The sequence below is a fragment of the Apis cerana genome, linkage group LG7, assembly GCF_029169275.1.
Source record: "Apis cerana isolate GH-2021 linkage group LG7, AcerK_1.0, whole genome shotgun sequence".
Lineage (NCBI taxonomy): Eukaryota > Metazoa > Arthropoda > Insecta > Hymenoptera > Apidae > Apis > Apis cerana.
In genome coordinates, this window is record NC_083858.1 from 4,512,741 (window position 1) to 4,539,652 (window position 26,912).

The following is a 26,912-nucleotide window of genomic DNA, read 5'->3' on the forward strand; positions in this document are numbered from 1 at the left end:
TTTATATTTTCTGAATGTTAAATTTTATTTCCGTATTATATTTGTGTATTTATTTTAATACAAATACATTACATATGAAAATTAAAAATCGATTTTTTAAGGCAAGTATGGGCTTAAAAAAATTTGTACATAATACAAAAATTATTATTATAAATTTTAAAGGCACTAAGTAGCATAACTTAAAAGAATAAGTTATTTGTTCATGGATCCATAAGATTGACTGAAGGTGGTCGTACATTTAATTGATATTCTCCAAAAACCATAGCTGCTATCCATTTATATTGTTCTTCTTTTAATGATCCTGCTAAAGTATTTCCGAAAAATGGAGTTTCTTTACATCTAAAATTAAAATTTTTAAATTACTCCATTATATTTATTTCTTACATAAAATAAATTTAATTATATTATTTCTATAATATTTTAATAATTTTGTTAATAAATAAAAAATTTTTAACATTATTACCTAGTTGGTTTTTTATTTTTGATTATGAATGTAATGGACCATCTGTAATACGAAATATATATGAATAAATACTTTTAAAAATTCTGCAAAAAAAACAACTATTATATATTAAAAAATTGTAATTACCCTGTTTGTGGATTTCGTTTTGATTCGTGACCTAAATACCAAATGATATCTTCTATTTTCCATTCATATAATATATTCGCGCATACTTTGTCTTTATAACAATAAAGTTTCGCTTGACTAAATTCGAAGAGGTAGTTTTTAAAATTTTTCGATTTTGTATCAGCAAATTTAAGTTCACCAGATATTGTCATTGGTGGTTTTATCTTAAAAGAGAAAAAAATATTGCAAGATTAAGAAATAAAATTTAAGAAACAGAATTCTATTTATTTTTAATGTTATAATATATATAAATATAATATATGCAGTTCTAAATATATTAAGAAAACAATTGAATATAATAAAAACAAAGGAGTTAATTATAGATATATAGATATAGATAAATATAATAGATATAGTTAAATATAGATTAATCAATTATATCAAATAAATAAACAAGAATATTTGAAAAATATATTACATTAAAAATTTTTATAAAAATTTTTATAAAATATTATAATGAATATATCTTTTTAAAAAATAATTATAATGAAAAATTTTATATATAATTTTTTTTATTATTATATTTACCAAGGATACTATATCCTTATATAATCGATCTTTCTTAAGTATGAGAACATTGTCCTTTCTATCTTCGGGATCCCAATATCCCCATCTTGCTACTGCTTCAAGGACACGCTCTTTATGATGTAATGGTCTTTCTAATGCACCAGACAATGTATCTTCCTCCAAACATAATTCATGAGCTAACATGTTCATTTTGTGTGCCAATTCTTGGCATATATCATATGCAGTCTTTTGTGGTCCAATCTATAAAATAAATTGTATTTTTTAGATATATGTCTATAATTTATATCTATTTATAATCAATTAAAGTTGTATTGTAGAATTTTATAGAGAGAATCACAAAATAAACAAATTATCCCTTGAACAGCACAATTATTTTTTAAACTAAACCTCGTTTTATAAAATTTTTCAAATAAATTTTATTTTGTTTTATACATTATAATAGTAACAAATTTGAATATATGAATATGCCTTCAAGATTTTGAACTGATTTTTGTTGATTTAAAAAGAAACTATATATACTATATTTTTACTCAGAACATGAACATATATGCCTGTTCCATGATAAATTTATCAATTTAAATATGTTGACATTATTATTGAAAATATCATTCTCAAAATTATTTACTATCATTTAAATCTTATCTTTATTAAAAGTCAAAAATTATTTTTTATGTTTAATATTCAAAATGATCTCGTTAATCATTGATTTTCTCTATTTCTAAAAAGTAAATGCACTTTTTCAAAATTCTAGAAATAGAATATAAAATTGACAGACATTCCTTATACAATTTTTCATCAAAAATAATGAGTTCTTATCAATAAATTTCTTTTATCTTTTATAAAAACAAGAAAAATTCAGATATGTAAATGAAACTTATAATATTATAATTCAATGAAGAAAATTTAAACAGCAATAAATAATTTTGAATGATCTTGAAATATAAAATTCGTTATGAAATAAATTATATCTCAATAAAAATATATAATCAATCTTTTATAAAAACAAAGACCACATTGAAATTTCGAATATATATTCACATCTAGATAAAAATACATCATCTTTTTCATCATCATAAAATAATCTCTTGAAACAAAGTTCTTATTTGAAACATTTTTTTCAATAAATATTTAAAAATAAATGGGATATCCTATAATATTACAAAAATCTAGCTCTTTATTTAATTTGTTTTCATCATAAAAATTGTATATTATTACAAAAAAGAAAAAAAAAAATTAAATACTTTTTAAGAATAAGGGCAGAGTATAATGTTCATATTTTAAAAATAAAAAAACATTCAATCATTTTACAATACAATACTTTGAAAATTTCGATAAAACAAAAATTAATATAAAAATAAATAAAAATTGGAATAGTTTTTTTATAATAATCATATAATATACATAGTTTATACACAGTTTCGATTATTTAATAATTATTCAATAAATTTGATAATTCTGATATATATAAATAGTGCTAATGTTTTCATCATATTATTTTTGTGAATATTTTCCTTATTTGAATTAATTTTAGATTTATTTATGATATAATATAAAACGATTTAACTATAAGAAGATTAATTATATATTTATACTTTCGTTTATTAATGAAATTAAAACTTATATAATTATATAATTATTTTAAAATATACTTTATATTATTATAAAAAGACTATTAGTTTAAGTGAAAAATATTCTTACAGTCACATTGACGCATTCCCCATCTCTTGAGAAGATATATATCCAAATTTTGAGATCGCCTGAAGGTGCTCCACGTAAGCCATTATTTGAACCATGATGCTTTTCGAGAATTTCCAAAATTTTCGCCTCTTTTGCCAAATCTGCAGCTGTTAATTGATATAATTTTGGATATAATTTGATCAAATCACCAATTACCCTGGTTTCGGACCTATTCCATTCTTCTGCGCTATTTTCACCAGCATGCATCAATGTTGGTCCCCAAATTGCAGAAAGATTCTCACTAGTCATTAAATTCTTAGAACTTTGTTGACTTAAACAGTGAAGGTGAGCAAGAATTCTCCTGAGCGTTGCTGCTGGTATTGGAGTCAGTGTAGACAATAATTTACTATATGCTGAAACTCGTTCATTTTCATTGATAGTTTCTAAAATGAAAAAAAAAATTATTATTTTTTTTAAACTGTTTATTATATCATCTACTTATTGTAATTAAAAAAATATAAAAAAACATTACAATTTTTGTATATTTCAATATATTTCAATATAATGAAAATTAAATAGTTTGAGATTTAATTATATATTTTAATTCTAATTTTAAAAATAGAAAAGAGATTAATCTAATTATATAATCTTTAATTGATTATAAATTCATAAAATATGTTTTTATTGCATCTTATTTGTAATAATGATTATATGCAGTTTTTATGAAGAAAAGAAAAAGTTAAAGATGCACAATATTTTCATTAAGAAACTTGAAAAAGAATCACGATTTATTATCAATCTTCATGCAATTTTCACATGTTTCATCATAAGAGATAATAAATGTTTAACTTGTTGCAAACTTTACAAAAATTTGAATATTTAAGTGCAATATTCATTCATTCTTTTATTTTAAAATATTTTTTCTTATGTTTTCTTATGTTTTTTTCTTTAATAAATGACACAAAGAAAAAAAACAGAATATCATAGTAAATAATAAAATTATTTTGAAAAATCTAAGAATATTAATAATAATTATGTGGTGCAATATAAAAATATTTTAATTATTAATGTTTAAATTTTTTGAAAAAAAAAACAGATATTTTTAAATAGAAATGTAATTTTTTGATTCTAAATTTTATAATATTTCAAAAATCATATAATAGATAATATATAATTTATTATTTATTTTTTATTGAAAATAAAATAAAAGAAAACTTCATCATTTATTCTTTATTTCTATTAATTATTTGCTATTTTGAATCATATGTGACGCTGCATGTTCTTTATATATATTCTCCTTAATATAATATATTTCTTTATATATTATAATGAATAATATAATAGTTATTAATTTTTACTGAAATTTTGTTGAACGAAGATGATTATACATATTAAAAAAATGATTAATTAAATTTGCTTATTATAGTTTTATATTATTTATTTTTTTTCATATTATTTAAAATTAATATAATCAAAGTATTTCTTTTTAAATATAGAGATAATAAACATATTAAAATTATTAATACTATATAATTATATAAGATAATGCGAATTGCAAGATAATTAATAATATTGGAAATTTTACATCATATTAAAATTAATATTATATAAAAAATAATTATATAGTATATAAGAAATACATAAATATAATAAATAATAATAAATAATAATAAATTATTAATAATAATATTAAATAATAATAAATTTTTTAATAATTATATAATTGTAAAAGTTTTTATAATTATTTTACAAGAAAATTCATCTATTTTGAAAAATCTTAAAAATTTTAAGATTTATCTTATTTTAAAAAATTATATATATGTATAAAATATAAAATAATTTTTGAATAAAGAATCTTTTTAAATGTATGAAATAAAATTTTTTCATGTGTTATATACAATTTCAAGTAGAAATATTTTTTATAAAATATAATAAAATATAATAAATGATAAAATTGTAAAATATATGATAAAATATTAAAATTTGTAAAATGAGTACTTTATAATTTAAAATATTATCTCATATTATGTGCTATATATATTTTAAAAAAACAAACAAATATTGAAATTTTATATTTTAATATTTTACTCCAAAATTATATACCAATTAATAAAAAATGCTTCATAATCATATAATGCATTATGGTCTATATACTTATATATATATATATTTTATATATATACTTGCAATATATTATAAAAAACAAAATTATTATTAATTTCGACAAGACAACTTATTATTTGAACTCATAACAAATATATGACAATTTCTGTAAATTATAATCTTTAATATTTTTAAATATTTTTTTTGTATTTTGATTATTTTTTATTATCTTAACAAAAAACTTTATGTTTAAATAAATTTTGTGTCAAAATTATTTTTTTGCTAATACATGAAAAATATAAAGAAAATAAATATTTTTTATTATAAAATATTATTATATATATATTCAATAATAATATATTTAATTCAAATATTCATTACTAAAAGAATTTCTTAAATTGTATGTAAATAATATATATATATTATCGAATATAAGTTTATTATCGAATATTTTTTGTTTTTTAATATTTTTTTTTATATAATTCAATTTCTCTCTAAATAAAATTAATACTTCATATAATTTTACAATTGAAAAATAAATATAATAATTTTATAGTAAATTTTTTATAATAAAATTTGTATATATAAATAAATATAATAATTGAATATTTTGAAATCATTATATAATTTAATTTTTTTACGTTTTCTATTTTATTTCATGTTGCAATTTGATACCATTTCATTGTTAATATATTTATTTTAAGTTCAAATATAAACAATGAATGTTAAACTCCTTACCTGAAGTAAAACAAAGACGATCATGAATATTAGAGGGAAACAATGGATTCGGTAAATCACGAAGAAATCTTCTAAGAACTGTGGCAACATCATGTTCAGTATATGCATTTCTTGTAATTTGTGTTGCCCATGCATCGCGACGAAAGGCTTTCAATAATTTAACTACAGCACTATTGGATCCATTTTGACGATAAATGCCCTTTGACATAATACCTTTAATATTATATTATTATTTTCATTTAATCCAATTTAATTATTTTATAAATAAAAATATAATTTTATTAATTTAAATATATAATTAAATATATAAATATATAAATTAAATATAATATATTATATTTATATATATAATTTAAATATAATTTAAATATTTAAATTTTAGATAAAAGGATATAACTTAATATATAAAATATAAAGAACAAACAATAATAGAAGAAGAAACGTTTCATTATATTTTCTAAAGAAAAATATCTTTTTTTAAATAATAAAACTAATAAAAATTATTAATCTTTTAAATAATTTTACTTTTATATTTAATATTATAAAAACTATTTTTATTACTATTAGTGTAAAGAATTATTTACTTCAAATGTATCATATAAATTTAATATCATACAAGTTATATTAATGTAGATATTATAAATTTAAAAAAATTAATCTCGTATAATAATCTTTTATAATGTTATAATGTACATACCATGAGCATAAATAAAATTGATGCATTTGTCAAGAATAACAGGTACATTATCCTGTGTGAGTTGTTGTTGTTCTAAAGCAGGACCACATGTAATGGCTGCTTGATAGAGTGCGTGTCTCCATGCGGATCCTTCGTGAATTCCTGGTGCAGCTACATGTAGTGCACCGGTACCTCCTGCGTCGACAACTACTACCGGAACTAATCCTGCACTGGAAATTGGTCCTTCTTGTTCTCGTAGAACTATATAAATAGAAATTATTTTAATTACAAAATTATAATCAAAATTATTGTTATTATGATTCATAAGAGAAATATTTAATTTTAAAATTCATTAATCATTATTATCTTAAAAGTTCAGATTTAATTATAAAACAGATATATAAAAATAAAAGACAAAGAATTTTTTTTATATTTTGAATAATAGATTTTTTATAATAATTATATTTTTGTATAATTTTTTTCTTTATATTAATAGAAATGACTGAGCAGTCTTTGCTATCTATTATGATATCTTTTGAGTTTTATATATTTGTTTCAAATACAAATTTATATTTATTTCTAACTATTTATGTTTTTTTTGTATCTTCAAAATTTAAAAATAAATATAATAATATATATTTATATATATTAATATATTATAGTTTCTTGTAGATATTCATCTTAGTGGTTATGGAATCGAAACTACTATAATAAAATAATTATCATAAATATATATTTATAATTATGTGACAAACTTCTAATTTGGAAACATATAAACTTTTTTCAAAATAACTTGTTTCAAAATAAAAAAAAATCGAACTATTAGTAATTATAAATTCATTATAATAAATTTCGTTATTGATAAATAAATTTTAGTAATTATTTAATAGTGTAACTTTCTCACTGATTTCAATAAATTTAAAAATAATTAAATTACTATCATGAATATAATTTTCAACAAATTTTTCTTATATAAATTTATAATTATATTTCTATTATTCAATCTTACAATTTGTTTTGAGATATTCATAAGAAACTTTTAATAAATTAAATTTATATAATTATATGTAAACTTAGATTTATAATTAGTATTATAATTAGTATATATTCTATTTTATATTCTACTTTTTTTTAAATAAATATATTATTGTTTACATTTGGATATCTAATTCTTTTGAATATTTTATTAATAATTCATAAATGATGAATATATATATAGAATATAAATTAATAAGATCGTTAAAGAACTAAAAAATTTAATCATAATGAAATTATATGTATTTCTAAATATATGTAATAATTACGATAAGTTAGTAAGTTTTTAATCAAATAAAAGATTATTGAAATATTTCTAAATAATTATCAATTATTAAATTTTTGTCTATTGATTATTTGTTTAAGCAAATGGGTTAATGATAATTTAAATTATTCTTATATTATTATTAAAATTATTCTTATGTTATTATTATAGTAAAAGATAAAAATGTAAATCTAAAAATTTAAGTTATAAATATTATAATTATGTAGATCAAGATTAAATAAAGTTAAAATAAAATAAATTTATTTTTATTCTTTTTAGAAAGTAAATTATATCATTTGCTATAACAAATAAAATAAATTAACTTTTACATGTTTTTTGATTTTATTAATTTGACTTTTATTCACTTTAAATAAAAGAACTTTTCACGAATAGTTTAACAAGTCCATCATTGTTTTGATTATAAATCTTTACACTATATAATATAATAATTTAAATATGTAACTTAAATATACAACTTAATAACTTTAATATGTAATGTACTTAAATATTTTTGCAAAAAATATATTTTTTCTATTTATTTTATAATATTAAAACGATAAATAAACAAATTTTTTTTATACTTGTAATATAAATATAAATTTTATATGTAATAAGAGAGTAAGATAGCATATTACAATATTACAATAAGATATATAAATATTAAAAATAAAAAATTTATTAATTTATTATATATTAAAAATAAAAAATTTTTTAACTCATTTTATTATTATCTGATTATTATCATATTATTATCTGATTATTATAAAATAAATAAAAAAAATTGAATTTAAATACAAATAGAAATATTTAAACACATTACAAATTTAAATTATTAAATAATGAGATTTTGCCAAAATATAAACTATAATATAAATTATATCATAAAATTAATTAAAATTAATAACAACACTAAAAAAATGATAAAAATTTATTTAAAATTTAAATAAAATTTAAATAAAATTTTATAAATTTTATATTTAACAGAAAAATAAGATGACTATTAAAAAAAAAAAATTTTAACATCTTAAAGCATTTGAAACATGGATAAATTTAAAAAGTAAATCTTATCGATTTCAATAATCTTATTAAAGTTAAGAACATTATTTTAAATAATTTTTTTTTATTCAAGTGTCTAGCATATAATGGGGCAAATAAAAAATCATATAAATACTTAATAAATACTTAATTAAAGATAGTTTAATATATAATTTTTATTAATATATATAATATAAATTTATATATAATATAAATTTTATTAATATAAGTAAAGAAAAGAAAAATTTTTAATTTTTATAACAATTTTTAAATTATATAAAGTTTTAATTTAAAATTTTTAATTTATTTAGATTTTTATAAAGATTGATATACTTTTAGAAAATCAATTTTAGAAGTTAAAACAAACACAAAAATTTTTATAAAAAAAAATGTTGATTGATGTATTCAATTATTTATTAAATAATTTAAATTTATATTAGATAAAGTAAAACAGAAGAAAAATGAATATGATCGAAAATCATCTCATTATATTTAATTTAAATTATATATTAGCTTTATTAAATAAATTAAAATTAACTCTCAACTAACATTTTTATTTATAAAATTTTATATTTTTTTTTTCTTTAGAAACAATTCTTTAATCTTAAATATACTAATAAACATTTTCCGACAAAATATAATTTTTATTCTAACAGTTAGTGTCTAATTTTTTAAATAATTTTTATTAAAAATTAATTTTAAAAATTTTTAGATAAAACTTTTATAAAATATTTTTCTTATTAGATATGATAGGTAAAAAGATAATAGATAAAAAAAATCAATTTCTTAAATTTTATAAAGATTGTATTCATTTAAATATTGTTATAATAAAATATAAAATAAAATTTTATAATTTATTATAATTAATATTATAATCTAAATCTGTCTTTAGATAAGTCTTTTGTTATGAGTAAATTTTTCTATTCTAATTTAGACAGCAGCATTTTAATCTAATTTATCTATAAAAATATCAAAGCTATAAAATATGATTTAAAAAAAAATCTAAAATGAAATCTTTTCTTTTTCATGAAATAATTTTGGTTAAACTATTAAATTATTAAAATATTACTAATAATGTCAAAACAGAAAAATTTATTTATTTATTTAATTGTATATAGAGATTGAGGATTTTATCTTTTGTTTATATTTTGTACTTTATAAATAGAAGATAAACATATTGACACACAAATGCATATATATAGATAGAATTTAATAATATATCAATATAATCAATATAATAAATCAATAGATTTTTGTGAATAATTTGAAAATAAAAATCAATCATTGAGAAGTTGTATAAAGAAAAATTATTTAAAATGATATCCTTAAAAATATACTTCTTGATATAAATTAACAAAAAAGTTAATGTTATTGAATAAAAAAAATAATAAATTAGATTTGAAATATTTTAGACAATTTTAAACAATGATTTTAATAAAAAATTTTTTTATTTTTTGACATTTATATAGAATTCTATAGAACCAAAAAGAGTAAAAAATATCCAATTAATATAAATTTTACGATATCATAAAATCATAATTATATAATCAATTCTTTCGATTTTTATTATTGATGAATGAATTAAATATAATGATTATTAAAATAAATTGATTCAAGAGATTGATTCAAGGTTTTTAACCAATATTAATTAATATTAACAAAAATTACTTTATAGACATGAACAAATTAAAAATTATTGGCAAAGCTATACAAAAAATGCATATTTGCTATTATCATATCCGAATAATAAACAAACATGAATTGCCTGACTTAAAAATAATACTTTCCACATTCAATATTAAATAAATACCGAAAATTTGTACTTCGTTTGCATGTAATATAAATACTATAATACTAGTTATTATGCTTGATGAATACTTTAAATTCTTGAATATTCTTTTTTTTCTTTTGTATACTATATTTTAATATAATGCAAAACTTCTATTTTATTTTAGATATAAAGCATAAAAGTCAAGTATTTTTATAACTGATTGTAAATATTAAATTTATAATATATTTTATAATATATTAAATTTAAATCTTTAATCAAAATTTATAAATTCATCGCAGCATAAAAATAAATTTCATAATGAATTATTCATAATGATAAAAAACAAACAATTCAATACAAAAATGAATTAATTTACATAAATATATGAATAATTACTAATAAAATTATAATATTATAAATTAATTACACTAAGAAACATTTTGAATTATATTAGAAATTAAAAATTATAGTTGCAGTGATAAAAATGTAACTCTGGAATAAAAAATGCTATTAATATACATATACTTTTTTTTGACAGTATATTTTTTTATTAAATATTGAATTAATTCAATACTTCGTTTTGCCTCAATTTTGATGAAAAAAAAAGATACTTACCGATACATCGAGCTTTCCGAAGATCAAGTTCTCCAAAAATTATGGCCATAAACGAATCCAAAGATTTTGTATAAATTAATGTTCGTTGATATAAAAGGACCCAAGCTGCAAACCATGTACCCGTTACACCTTCCTGAAATGTAATAATTAATATTAATTAATAGATAATTTTAAAGAAGTTTGTTTAATAATAATTTAATACATATTATTTAAAAAAAAATTATAGAAATATTTGTTTATGTTATATATCTACATAATATACCAAGTATAAGCAAAAATTATTATTATTTATATAAATAAAAATTATATATTTTTTTATTAAACATATTTTTAAATATATTTTTATAATACTTTTATATAATATTGCCAATACTCATTATATTCCATATATGTGTAAATATTTGATTATTTTCTTCAAAAATAGTTATAGTTAATATGAATTGAATAAAAATTTTATGTATATTTTAAATATAAACATGAGTGTTAGGCATTAACAAACATTTAAATTTAAAAAAGATAAAATAAAGTTTTAAGAATTCAAACTTCATTTATACTATACTTATATTATGTTCATTTTTTTCTACCTTTAAATAGGCCCATCCTACTCTTGTCAATTCGGTCGTATATTTTGTGGGAAAAATTGTAGTAATGGCTTCTAATATTCTTTGAACCCAAATTCTTCGTTCTGCGATTCCTTTCGCATAGAATACATGGACACTCGGTCTTCCTTCGCCACTAATTGCTATGCAATATACGGTTTCTCCATCAATTATCCTGAACATTTTGAATTATTTTTGTTATTCTCTTATTAATTTAATATTTAATTTTATATGAAAATTAATTTTTTGTCATATTTATTTTCTACGGGATTATTCTTTAAAGAATAAAACTTTTATTTACGAATAAAATTTATCAAAAATTTTATAAAAAATATTATGTATTAATTATGTATCAATTAATTAAATAATAATAAAAAATATAATATAAGCAATTAAAAATATTCTTCAAGATATTATAAATAATTAAAAATATTCTTAGATATTAAAATAAAATAAATATATTATAGATATATATTGTATAATAACGAAGAAAGAAGATATGAAGATTTTAATATAATCACAATTTCAATATAATAAATTATTTTAAGCAAAAAAAAAATATATATAAAAAAGTATATATATCTTTTTTTTTTAGTCATTTTGAGTTTTGAACTTGCTTATTCATTTGCCTTCTGTTCATTATTATTATCTAAAGATGTCTTTTATTCGACTGGACTTACTTAAAATCCTGGAGAAGATGAATGCTGTATACTGTATTAAGATCAATGACTTCTTTTAATGTAGACATACTTTTATCAGTATAAAATGAAAGTTTTTGATCAGCCAAGACTGCTGCTCTCAGCACTAGATCTTTCGCTCTTTCTATTCCTATACCAGTTCTATAAACGATTCCTCGATGTGTCATGAGATTTTGTAATTCATTCACTTTTGGTCTTTCTAATTTTATTGATTTTGTGATTGGTATTGTACTATTCTGATCACGATTTCTGGACAATAACTTACTGCCACTTTTCATAAAATTCATCACATTCGGTTTGATTCCGTGCCCAGTGGAATCATGTCTCAATTTTTTCAATTTCTGAATTACGCTCACGCATTTATGTTCTTCTGTCTTATTAACTGAAGAATTTGAAGATTCGTTGATGCTAGTCGTATACATAGCTATAACAAAATAAAATATATATTTATTTTTCAATATGTTTTTAATTATTAATATATTTTATTAAAGTTTTGAGGATTAGTTAGTAATAATGTAACTCTATAAATTCTTTCGATTATATTTATTTTATATGAAAGTTATTAAACTTCTGAATTTGATACTTACAGTTGTTATTGATATGTTTATTATGTAATATATAAAAATAGAATGTGACAAGCGTCATTTTCAATATTTTTTTTTTAATCAAAAGAAAATAATACAAGCTTCATTAATAATAATTAATAAAATATATTTTTCATTAATAAAATATATTTTCATATTTATCTATTTATTAAAATGTGTCAGGTTTAAATAGTTGTTTAGGTAGTTTAAAATTGAAGATTTTAATTCAAAAATAAAAATGAACAGCATGATCAAAAAAGTTTGAGGAATTGCAGAAAATATTGAATGAAAATTCAATATGAACAATAACAAAAGAATTGTTTGGTTTATTAAATGACAGTGTAATTCTTTCTAAATGTTTGAAATTTATATCAAGAAGATCAAAAAAAAAGAACGATGAATTTCGCATAAATTGTGAAGAATTGCTAGTATAAAATCAAATTTGTTTTTTTACTATTGTCAAAGCAAGTACTCTTCTATTAAATCATAAGAGAAGATGAAAATTAGCTATATTATAATAATCTTAAAATTGAGAGTAGATTCTAAACAATCTATATTTCCAATATCGAAATTCATAACATTCCAATAAAAACATTCATAAAAAAGAAAAAAAAATGTTTTGTATTTTATGAAATTATGAAAATCTTATTTATTATGAGTTGTTAAAAATCAATTAAATTGTTTCAGCTGAAGATTATTTAATAAGAATAATTAAGCAAATTACAAGAAATATCAATCGCAAAACAACTGTAAATAGCGAATAAAAAATGAAAAATTATCTTTTTTCATGATAATGTTTAACTACATAGAACTATACTGTAAAGAGTGTAAGAAATTATTGGAATTTAAATAACTTGCTACATTCCATTTTTTCATCAGATATAGCATCATGATTTTTATTTATTTAGATCAATGCAATTTGCATTTGAAGAAAAACAATTTCTAAACAATATCAATCAAAGTCCAAATTTTTTTATCGTGAAATGTATTTATTATTCCGAAGATAGAAAAAAGTTGTCAAATGCTGAAATCAATATATTTTAATTAAAATATTTTAATTAAAATATACTATTTTATTTTTATAATAAATGAGTTTTTTTCTCAAAAAACATTTAAAATTAACAATAAAAATTTAAAATAAAAAAATTAATTTTTATATTATATGTTTTTTACATCTTTAAATGATATTACTAATATATATTATTAACATTTATATATTATATATTATATTATATTTATATATTAATATATAATATTATTAATATAATATTTATCTATTTCTTATGGTAAATAAAATAATTTGATAAAAAATTAAATAAATATTTGTTTGTACAGTTTTTGCATATTAAAATAATATATAAATAAATAAAATTTTATATATTATATGAATATATTATTTATTTAATTTTGATAATAAATAACTTTATAACAATTATTGTGATCTAATATTATTGCTTTATGTTGTGTTTTGTTAAAATTAAATTATTTTTAAATCACTTATTATTTATTTATGCAATAATTTATGAATTAAATATTTTTAAATTTTGATTTTTATAGCAATTTTTATAGCAAAAAATGTTTCATATGCTATCGAATTAAGAGCATTAAATTATTAATATTAATTTCAATTATTCTTAATTTTAATAATATAGTATTTGTTTATTTCCGTATATCATTAGAACTTAATATTAAATTAATATTTTTGGAATTTAAACTATTTTTTTTCTTTTTGAACATTAATTCAGAAAAGTTTTTATAAATTTTAATTTTTTTAAATTTTATTTGAAGTTTGTAAACTATTGAAGCTATCTAAATTTTATAATAAAATAGCTACCTGAATCATCACTAGTTGTTACAGTTGTGGATACTGAGACAGATATAATAGGAGAAAAAGATGATTGACTTAAGCGATTTTTTGTTGTTAATTTCCTAGGCGGAGCAGCAGGTTGTTTTCGCGTTACCAGATGCGCTAATTTTGGTAATAAAGCTGGATTTTTTCCTGTAGTATTTTTATCCGATTGTAAAAGAATTTCCGCAACCTCATCGTATTCGTTTTTTGGCAAAGAATCGAATCTTCTTGGTGGTTCTGGTGGCATTGATGAAATATGCTCAGCATCTTTCTCGTTAATATTATTTTGTATTTCTTCACTATCAACTGTTTCTTGAAAATCCAAAATACTTCCAGAACTGTTTGGCGTATCATTGGTAGCCAATAAAGTTTCCAATAACATTAGATCATTATTTTCAAAGTTACTATATACGTTTTCATCAGAAGTCTTTGCAAATGGATCAAATTCGAACAATAAAGATTTACTGCTTTGTTGTCTGTTTTCTATGTTATTGGGCCTTATTTCTTTCTCCACTTGTGTTTTTTGTGGTGATAGATTTCCATACAATGAATTTTGAATGGATGCTTGACTTTCATTGGATGCGTTGGATGTTCGATCAAAACGCACTTCTTTGTCCAAGATATCCTCTTCTATGCTAGATATCCTATCCAACTCTTCGATTCCTTCAGATTTTCCTATTGGTGCAGTATCATAAAAAGTCCAGGAATCGGATCTTGATAATCTTTTAATATTATCCAATTTATCTTGTGGTAGAGTTATGTTAATATCGGAAAGATTCAAACTTTGATCAGAATCACTAACCTGATAACAAAAATTTAGTTAAAATTACTGTTCATGCTAAATATAAAATGTAGAATATTAAAAGTAATGTTAATAGAAAGCGAATATACTTTTTCATATGTCAAAAATAAATCATATTATTAGATAAAACGAAACATATTGGATTAAGATCAGAAAATTCGTATAAGTATAGCATTTTTTTAATGTTATAATCAAATTTTTTACTTTTTAATATCATTTTTATTTTTTTTTATTTTTAGTTTACTTTTTTAATATAATTTTTACTTTTAGATTTAGAATAATTTTTTGTATTTTTTTAATATAATCAAATATATGAAATCATAAAATTATCTAAATTATGTAGATCCACAAGATTATATTAAAAATTTATATTATTCGATATTATATTAAGTTTATATTATTTATTATTTATCATATTAAAGATTTATATTAGATATTAAATTAGATTTTATTAGATTATTAAAAAATATGAAAAACCATTCTGAATCTGAAAATAAAATTAAAAAGAAAAAAAAATAAAAATAACATTAACAAATAGGAAATTTGATTGTAAAATTAAGAAAAAATATTACACTTATGAATTTTTGATCTTGATTCAATCCATATCGACTACAGTTATGAATAACGGAAATAGCAAATACTATTTAATGGAATTTTAAACTTTAAAAATTCCGATTTGTCCTAACTTTTTCTTACAAAAAAAAAGATACTTGATATTTTAAATACTCGCACATTCCTAACTATAAATAATTTTTATTTATTTATAATTCTTATTTATTTTTTTATTCTGATACGTAAAACTATTCAAATTACAAATGAAAATATTAAAATATTTAAAAGTCATTTATTTTTATAATATAAAATTATATATATATTATATATATATTATATATATATACAAAAATTATGCATAAATATTTTAGATTTTTAATAATTTAGAAATGAAAATATTTAATATATAATGATATAAAAAATAAATGTTATAAAAAAATAACGAAAAAATATAATAGGAAATTATATAATAAGAATAAAATATACATAAGAAATTAAATATTTAAATTAGATAAAATAATTTTAAAAATTGAATGAATATTAAATAATTAATTATTGGCTAAATATTGATAAATTAATATCGAAAAAAAAAGAAAATTATGATCCCAAACTTTAAAAAATAATAACTTCTAAAAACTTATCAAATATATTTTTAAATATTTAAAAATGTTGATTTTTTTTCAAATATATTAAAAATAAAGTTTGTTTTTATTTTTGTTTTTTATCTAATAATTTCTTTTTATTTAATAAATTTATTGAAATTTATTCTTATATTTTTAATATATGAATAATAGAATATAAATTGAAAAAAATATTTATATATTTTCATGTAATATACAATAAAAATGAGGAAACAAAAAATAAAAACTTTTTCTTTTTCGGAAAATGTATAAAGAATTAAATTTTTTCTTAAATTACATTTTAAATTGTAGTTACAATAGTTAATAAAAGAAAAGACAATAAAAACATATAAACATAATACATAATTTTATTGTAATTCATATATTATAAAGAAATATAATTATGTTTTTTAATATTTAATGCTTTTTAATTATTTCTAATAAGTTATTATTCTATTAATTTCTAATAAGTTATTATTAAGCTATTATAGTTTTATTTGAAATACCTTTATTCAATGGATTTTATTTATTACTTAAAGAACATTAATTCATAGCTTCTTTTAATTATAAACTTTTCTTGTGATAAGCTTTTAGTAAAGTAGAGATCAGAATTTATTCTCTTTATGATAATAACAAATAGAATTTGAACAGAGATTATAAATGTAATATTAAATAATTTATTGTAATTTAATTTAATAATAGTGTAATTTTTAATAATAAGTTGATTATAAATTAAAAATAAAAAAAATTCACTAATTATTAGTTACATTAAATGAAAGAAAATAATATTATAATTACAAATTAAATTTTTTTTCACATCCTAAAATGCAATATTTTTAAGAGAAAATTAATTAATAATAAATTAAGTAATTAATAATTTAAAAAAAAATTTTTTTGTTTATGAAAACAATTTTTATTTCTTATTTTCTTATTTTTGTTACATATCAATTATGAAAATTAATAAATACTTATAACAATTTAATTTTATTATTGTGGAAAATGTAGAAATATGTTTATAATTATTTAAATTATTTTATTTTATATTTTTCACACATTTATGTTGAGATACATTAAAATATAAATAAAAAAACAATAATCGATTGAAATAATTATTCTGATGATATAAATTATTCGCAAATAAATAAATATTTTATCAAACATTATTTTTACCTGATTAAGTGCGAAATTACGGAGATCAAACGATTCGGGAAAATCCCTGTCGACTTTGTCAGAGATGGTCGAACTAATCGTATCATATCGACTGCTACCCGACGTGACAGATTGTAGTTCGTCGTAGATAGATTCATCAGGATGTGGAGGAGGATATGCAGGAGGTGGTGGGTTGTGACACGTTCCGGAAAGATCCTCCTCATTTCTGATGCTTCTCAGATTACTATTTAGAGGACTGTAAAATGAAATGCTACTGAAAATATCATCAGTTGGCATTGATACGCATCTCTCCTCCTCTACAGGATCTTTGAATTTCTTGTTAACGATTGAATTATCTCGTATAATATCATCTTGATTAGACGAAATTAATCGCCGTGTTAAAAGACTTTTTACCGATTTCTCCAATCTAATGCTAGCATTTCTCGTGCTCGAAATTACTGCACGGCCTTTGATTGTCATTTTCTCTGATATTTCATCTTTCAATTGACGCGAACTGGTACTCAAATTTCGAAAAAATTCATTGTTTGTGCTTCGAGTTTCCGATATCGATTTCGCATTATCACTTTTTTCCGACTGACTCGAACTACCATAGCTACTGCATTGAGCTGATGGCAACAATGGTGGTAGTCTTCTTGGTGCTGGTATTGGTCGCTCAGACATTACCGATCTAGGTTTCGGTATTGGTTTCTCTTCCATCTCGAATAGAAATTTTTCAGTTTCGCTACTCGTTTTCAACCGAAGGATCCATGAACGTAAAAGTTGTACCACATGCTTCGGCCTCCTTAACAATATTTTCAAATCTTTCACTTGTGAGTTTTGAAATAGATATTATTGTTACTATAGATTGCAAAGTAATTATATTAAACATTAAGTAATTTATTAAATAGTCTTCGATTCAAAAAATTATTTCATTATATTGAATCAAATCTAAAATATTTTTATTGTTTATTGCGATTAATGCGATAACAAATTTTCAATTCAAATTATTTAATATAATAATTTCATAGAAAGAAAATAATACGATTGTTTTTCTGTTCAAATAAACTTCAATTAAATATTATATTATTAATTTAATGATTTAATATGATGAAAAAAGATATTTCAATTTATTTATTAAAACTACGATAATAACTATATGATCATAAGAGATATTATTGATTTATACTATTGATTTTAATATTTAACTGTTTTATATTATAATAGCATCGATACATTCAAATATTTCATCTACCTCAAAAGAAAATATTTAATATTATTTAAATCACAAAGTAAATTATATCGAATTTTAATTTGAATTTCATTTTTTAATTATTACTTTTCATACCTCGCAATGTTCACATTCAATTAATATTAATTAATCTGAAACAAAAGTTATAAATTACAATCCCATATTAATGAGAATAAATAATTATTATGAATTATGAATTACACGTAATTAATAATGTTAATTTAAAAAAGAAATATTATATTCAATATAATTTATATTCCGATATAAAATTTATGTATTTTAGATTAATAAAAGTTAAATTCAAAATTAATAATAGTAGTTTAAATTAAATTAAGTTAAATTAAAAATAAAATTTACAAATATATTATCTCAAAATAAAAAGCACATGTTTATTATACTGTCAAAATGAAATAAAAATATATTAAACCTTTCGAGAAAATAAAAGTCATTTTTGATCTTGCTAAATAATATGAACCTACTAATATCTGTTTTCACATTTCATAATTAATAAAAAAAAATTAAATATAAATATTCGTATCCATCGAAAAAATTTCTTTTCCATGCAATTGCATTCAAATTGTTAATTATTATTACATTAATAAAAAATGATGAATAAAGAAATAAAATATGAATAAGATACATAAAAATTGAGTGATTCAAGTAATTCGTAAAGCTGTTTACAAGATTCGTAACTATTTGTTTAGAGCTTTGAAATATATTATCAAGCGAATATTTTCTATAAATGATAGTATCATACGTCGTAACATCCAAAAATTCCTCATTTTTGAAATTCCGTCGAGGCGTTGCACATTGACTCAAAGAATTATCAACATTTGCTTCGTACATTCTATTAACGATAGTACTTAGATAATAAAGACAACTCAGCGCGAAGCACTTCTGCATAGTTGAATCACCGCTTCCGAGTCACGTGATTAGCAATAAGCAGTTGGAATAAATCATGTTTTATAATTTCGATTGGTTTTGATTATCAGATTCATGCATATCTCTTCTAAAGTTTAATAATTTTTATTTGATTAAATTTTATTTTGATTATAATAAAATTAATTTATTATTCCATTATTTTTAAAAAATCACTTTTTCCTAATAATTTCATCCGTTTTTAAAAATATTTCATTTTAATGAGATATCTAGGTTAAGATGCTAAAATATTTGAATTATTTTGTAAATAATGCAAAATATTTATTCAAACATTTTAAATATAATGCATTATGCATATGTAAATTTGAAAATGAAGGTACATTATTAAGGAAATAATTGAAATAATAATTGTACGTGTATTACATATTTAATATTTCTGATATGATTTTTAGATTCAATTGTTTTCGATTGTTAAATATTTTCGAATATTAATTAATTAATTCTACTTTTTTATTAACATATTAAACGCATTTAATTAATAAAAAAGATTTAGGTTAAGATGCTATATTTTTTGAACATCTATTTTACATTTAACATAAATATTATTTTATAATTATCATTAATTGTTAAATAATAAATATTTAAAACATAATAGATCACGAATATTTAATAAACTAAACGCATCTGATTAATAAAAAAAATTTAGGTTAAGACGTTATATTTTTTCCTGCGCATCTATTTCATATTTAATGTAAATATTACTTTATAATGAGTATTTAAATTATTAATAAATAATAAACGTTTAAAATGATATTAATATTATACATATTATATATATAATAAATATTAATAATATGAAATTTTTGGTTTCCACAGAAATAACAATTGTTAAAAACTTTGGCGCGTAGAATTGTCATTTTCTAATCACGTGATCACTAGTTACAGTAGTAAAAAAAAAACAATGAAAATTGACGTGGTACAGTAATTGTAATGAGTCATCGCTTCGAAATCTGATACTAAACGCATCGAATTTCCGGTTTTGCACTAACCAGCATTCAACATCAACGCTTTCTCAGTTTCGATGCAAGAATCGACAAGCTAAAGCTAGATTTCCATGTTCCTCGTTCCTTGTCAGACAAAGGAGAGCGGTTCGTTGTTCCCTCTGCTCAACCAAGAACGGAACGTGAATCATGGCAAAGTCGTGCCAACAGATCCATCAGAGTTTCTAAAATTAACAGATATCTCCGCTGCAAATGATAAGTATTCCTCGTTATTCTCTAAACGCCTGCAACTTCCTGCTTGTTATATTAATAAGTAAGAATTTATAAGCTAAAGTTGACTATTAAAAAAGTATTCTTAATTTTAAATTTACTAAATTTTATTATTAAATATTAATATATATATATAAATAATATTATTATTAAATATTGATTATGAATTTTTCATATTTGTCTGTTCCATTTTTTCAAAGAAATTCTCATTATAAATATAATGGTATTAGATTGAACTATAAAATCATAAATTGTAAGACAAATTTATATAAAAAATTGATTACATAAAAAATAACTATATGTTTAACAAATAAAATAAAAATCATATAATAAAAATGATTTAAAAGTAGTAATTTCTTATATTCAAACATTATTATATTGATTAAATGTGTTTGAAATTTAATTTTACAATTAGTAACATTTTAAAATTTAAATAATATGCAAAAATATACATAAAAATAATAAAATTAATAATAAAAGTGTTCTAATTATTTTTAACAACTGATTAATATATTATTAACAAATTCGATAAGTAAATATTTATCAAAAAGTTAATAAGTTTCTATGTATCCGTGTATTTTTATTACATAATTATATCTATTTATATGAATAACATTATTTCTGTATAAATAACATTTTTTTTCTTCACTATTTATTTAATAATATTTAAAAAAGTTTAATTAAAATCACAGTATTGATTTATTTTATATATGCTATAGATAATGAAAGTGAACAACTGATGTTTAATTTTTTAATTTTTATGCGGCAAGTTTACTATGTTATGTTAAATAAAGTTTTTATTATATCGAAAAATTAATATTTCATAATGTTATTGCAATATATAATGAACTAGATTGAATTAATTTTTCTATAGTCAACAAAAGCTACTTGTTGATTCCCAAATGTCCTCAAAAGGCATCGTACGAAAAAATAAGAGGCACATACCTAAAATGCGTCCAAAGCAAATTCACGAAATGATTTTTTGACGATTTGAATATATTTCGCGTGACGACACTTTAAATTTGTACATAAAACATTATTTAAACGTAAACTCTTTATTGTTTAGTGGGGTCAGAGACCTAACTGACCATTGATCGTTGCCACTATCATGATATTTCTTTTCGTCTTTTTTCTTTCCACTTTAAAACAATATCAAATTTTTCATTAAGCTTACAAAACGCACACTAACACAAATAGTTTAGAGATGCACATGACGAAACTCTCACGCACAAGATGGCACACATACGCGAATCTCACACTTCTTCATCATACTTATCTCCTTTCTCTTCGCATTCTTTGACATCTTTGTAAATTGTTTTCTTCTTAATTTTCGATAAGAAACATTCGTGCCATAAAAGACGAATAACAATACTCTGCTTTGGTATTTATACAGCGATAAAATCAACTAAGATAAGATAAAAATATTAAAAACATATTTATTTCAGCACTTCCAGAACTAGTATATCCGCACCAACATTTTACTCTGAAGTCTACGCCAGACGCGCGCTACTGCCATCGAATCCCTACTCTTGTTACTGCTACTGCCTCACCATCCCTACCATGCCGATTTACGAACCGTAATATATATGAATACAATACATGTATATATAAAACATACATTTAATTATAAATCTAACCATAATATAAATAATTTTTATTTTAATTTTATATTACAGATTATTAAATATTTATGTATGATATTAAAAAAAGTGAAAATTTTTAATATTTTTAATAATTTTTAATCTATTTTTAAAACATAATATATTTTCAAATTATGTAAAAAATAATTCCATTAGATAACTATATTCATTGTAAAGTATATGAATTATTATTTGTCATAATTATTTATTTGATCATAAACAAATCCACCAAAGTCTTCTTTTTTTAGTTTTTTAAAAAAAAGTAAAAAAAAATAAATTAATAAATAAATATATAAAAGAATTGCATCAATAAATCAATTTAATTAAAAACTTAAAACATAAAAGGATTATATAAAATAGTATGTTATTGTTATGTATAGTATTGTTAATATAAATTCATTTATTAAATAAAATTTAAAAAATATAAAAAATAATATGATATCTAATATATAAAAATATATAATAAATATAAAAAAATTTATTAAATAATATTGAAATAACATATATATTATATATATTATATTTTACATGTAATATTATTAAATTTATTTTCATTAATGTTCTTTTATGAAAATTAAAAGAAATAAATTTGATTGATCATCTGAGCAACGAATGAGTCATGTAATTGTAGCATCACTGACTAGCTGATAATTTTTATCAACCGTAATGCAATTGAGGTTACCAGTCTATATACTACATTATCAGAAGATAAAGACCAGTTTTGTTCCTAATATTATTGAATATACAATCTTATGTTCATTAAATAATTCAAAATTACAATCGATATATACGATATACTGATTGTCATTCATTCATGTATATATCATTCAATAAAATAATATATTAGAGAATATGTCAATTAAAGAAATATTATATAAATTTCTATTGAGTATAATAATTATTAAGATTGTACTATTAATAATTTATATTAATAATTTTTTAAATTATTTATAATTTAAAAATTATTTATAATTTTTATAATTTTATATTTTTTATAATATTTTTTTATAATAATTTATGATTAATAGATATTCTTTAGATATATTTTGTATTGATTTTTTGTAATATATGTATGTTATAATTTTTAATTCTCTTTGTAAATAATAATTTATTTACAAGGATATTGTTATATATATATATTTTTTTTTAATATATTACTATATATATATGTGTGTGTGTGTTTATGAAAATGTGTATGAATATCTTTGAAAGGTGGATTTTAGACTATCATCAAAAAAATGAAAAAATTTTACATATCTATTAAAACTTAATTAATAAGTTTATTTTATTAAATTAAATAGAGATAACTGACTTAAATGAGAATGCTCAACTGGATGTATAACTATTATGTCATAATATTACTTGCGTAACAAAATGAAATCTCAACGAAAATTCAATGTATCAGTACTCTTTTAAATAATATATAAATATTAAATAATGTTAAATAAATGTTTAAGTAATATATATAATTCAAATATTTTTGAATTTCGATTATAACTAGTATGTAATGTACATAATAATGTACATGTAATAGAATCATGCCATGCATTTACATCGATTTAAAAATGAAAAATTGTTTATACATAGATTTATGAAATAAAAATTTTTTATAATATTTATTATTTTAATATATCTCAAACAGAATGATAAAAATAAATATAAATAAAAAATATCGAATGTTAATAAAAAAAAAAACAATAATGGAATATCTTCCACAAATAACTACATTCAAACCATTATATCGGCAAATAAGAATTTTTTTTTTATAATATCATCACAAATTATTATATTAGTAAATGAAAATACTTTTCTTTTAAATAATATTACAAACTATTTAATTTTGTATGTATTGAAATTTAACAAACAGTAATTACAACAATTACACAGATGTTAATATCAATTAATCAATTTATCATAAATTATATAAATAGATATAATGATGGTTCAGAATTTCATGTTGAGTGAATAGCCATAAATCAATTTCATTACTTTAAATCACAACGCGACGACAAGTCTATTGATTTACTTTGTAATTGTTAATTATATCTTTAAGAATGATCATTACTTTAGAAAACGGATATGTAAGTACGCACGTGCACGGACTTCAAGATCAGTATATGATATCATAAGCATTGGTCACTTATCGTGTTTTTCTCATTCAAGCCTTACGTTAAAAATATTTCATATGCAAATACAATTAAAATATAAATAAAAGTGATACTTAATAAAATCATGTCTCTTATTCTTATTGTTATTTCAATAATTAAATTATTAGTATTTGCATTATTATTATTATATTTTAATTATTATTAATTTTTAATTTTGATTTATTATAATGTTTTTCATTGTGGCAGAAATAATTAAAAAATATTATTATAATTTGAATTTAAATTGTAGAAGTGTATACTTATTCTTCGCTAATATTAATGATTTATTAGAATGAAAATCATAATTATTCAATTAAAATATTTTTTTAAATCAAATTTCAAAAGTCATATTCTTCAAAAAAATTTAAGTATATAAATAGATAAAAGAAGATTTGTGTCATTTATTTTAAAAATTATTGATATATAAAGATAGAATCAAAATGACATTTAGTAACAAAAAAAATAAATACATATTGTATAATTTATGATAATTATCAAAGATAAAAAGAAATTTTTTAAATCAATATTTAGAGATATATAGAAAAAAAAATATTCTTAATATTTTATTTTTGTAATTATATTCTTATTACAATCAATGACTCATATAATAATAATAGTCGTCATAATCAAATTTTTCATGAATAAAATATCTGTTAAATAATTTATAATTTACAAAGCATTCAAAATTTTCAGCATAGTATTTTTAACTATAATTTAATTAACTAAATATTTTAAAATAAATTTTATGTTTTAATTAAAAATTATATTTTTAATTATTTAATTGATTTGCAACGTAGTGAATACTATAATATTAATTAATTATAATAATAACAATAATATTTTAAATTCTATTATATAATTTTAGATTATAATTTTAAATTCTATTATATAATTTTCTATTATATAATTTGAAGAATTTTTATTTTTTCATAATCTATTTGTTGAATTTACATGATTTTTTAACTAAGGAATTTTATTGACGCTTCTTCAATTATCGAGAGATGTAATAACGGCTACATTTCAATTTTGTTAATCTAAATTTTCGAACAATCAACAATTTTTGGACTTAAGAATTAAGAAATGTCTTTCGATTCTGTCGCTTTTCACCCAAATTATTTTGAGTATATATAAAAAAAGATTATTATGATACAATATCTTTTGTGTAATACTTTAAATTTCATTATAATAGTTCGCTTAAAACTTAAAATTTTTAATTTTTCGTTGTTTAAATCTATTTTTAAAGATTCTAAATCATACATTAATAAATTTATATTTATATCAATCAATTTTTTTATATTGAATAAAGCTTTTTTTATATTGAATAAAATAGAAGAAAAAATAATAATGAAGAATTGATATTAGAAAAAAATACATAAAAAGTGAAGTTAACCATGAATTCAGAATATAATATTAATTGGAAATTACATAAAGGAATTAAGTATATTTCTATTGATATACTTATTTAAAAAATTATAGAAATTTTATAAAGTTATATGATAAGTTTTTAATAAATATAAGTATATATAAATTTTTATTAGAAGTATATAATATAAATCAAAGATAAAAAAAATGGTATAAACATATATAGAGAAATTAAGATAATAAATGTAATAAATGTAATACAAAAATATAATTATCAATAGATATTTTCAAAATATTTTCAAAAGAAATGTTTATGAGAATATAAAAAAAATATTTTCGGAATTGATAAGAAAATTATTAATTTTGATATATACATATGTAAAAAAACTCACATGTATATGAGATATCGAATTATAATATAAAGATATAATATAAATAAA

General features: G+C 18.9%; 1 protein-coding gene and 1 long non-coding RNA gene across 6 annotated transcripts; one reads left to right on the plus strand and one right to left on the minus strand.

The window, feature by feature from the left end:
* LOC108002515 (uncharacterized) lies at window positions 1–23,204 on the minus strand. 5 transcript variants are annotated; one of them, XM_062077730.1, is made up of 14 exons: window positions 22,269–23,204; window positions 19,931–21,299; window positions 17,946–18,723; window positions 14,787–15,603; window positions 12,351–12,792; window positions 11,656–11,845; window positions 11,072–11,204; window positions 6,372–6,611; window positions 5,675–5,887; window positions 2,855–3,276; window positions 1,157–1,396; window positions 590–792; window positions 464–505; window positions 1–339 (listed from the first exon to the last, which is right to left on the minus strand). In XM_062077730.1, the coding sequence occupies exons 2-14, from the start codon at window positions 20,074–20,076 to the stop codon at window positions 201–203; spliced, it is 4,005 nt and encodes a 1,334-aa protein (XP_061933714.1). In that variant the 5' UTR covers window positions 20,077–21,299; window positions 22,269–23,204; the 3' UTR covers window positions 1–200. The 5 variants fall into 5 exon arrangements, with proteins under 5 accessions (XP_061933714.1, XP_061933713.1, XP_061933717.1 ...); XM_062077729.1 differs by having other exon boundaries at window positions 17,946–18,726; XM_062077733.1 differs by lacking the exon at window positions 22,269–23,204 and adding an exon at window positions 19,270–19,304 and having other exon boundaries at window positions 17,946–18,726; window positions 21,102–21,296.
* On the plus strand, window positions 22,787–25,193 carry LOC108002522 (uncharacterized). The gene is made up of 2 exons (XR_009830714.1): window positions 22,787–22,924; window positions 23,000–25,193. It is a non-coding gene; the product is annotated as an uncharacterized LOC108002522 (long non-coding RNA).
* The last annotated feature ends 1,719 nt before the right edge of the window (window positions 25,194–26,912 follow it).

What these genes read in the sequence shown, in the direction of transcription:
- LOC108002515 (XM_062077729.1), bottom strand. Translation starts at nt 20,076, where the DNA reads ATGCAGAAGTGCTTCGCGCTGAGTTGTCTTTATTATCTAAGTACTATC. An exon ending in TCGTCTTTGTTTTACTTCAG is followed by an intron (nt 3,277 to 5,674) that starts GTAAGGAGTTTA and finishes TTTTCATTTTAG; the next exon opens with AAACTATCAATGAAAATGAA. An exon ending in AAAAATAAAAAACCAACTAG is followed by an intron (nt 340 to 463) that starts GTAATAATGTTA and finishes TTTTAATTTTAG; the next exon opens with ATGTAAAGAAACTCCATTTT.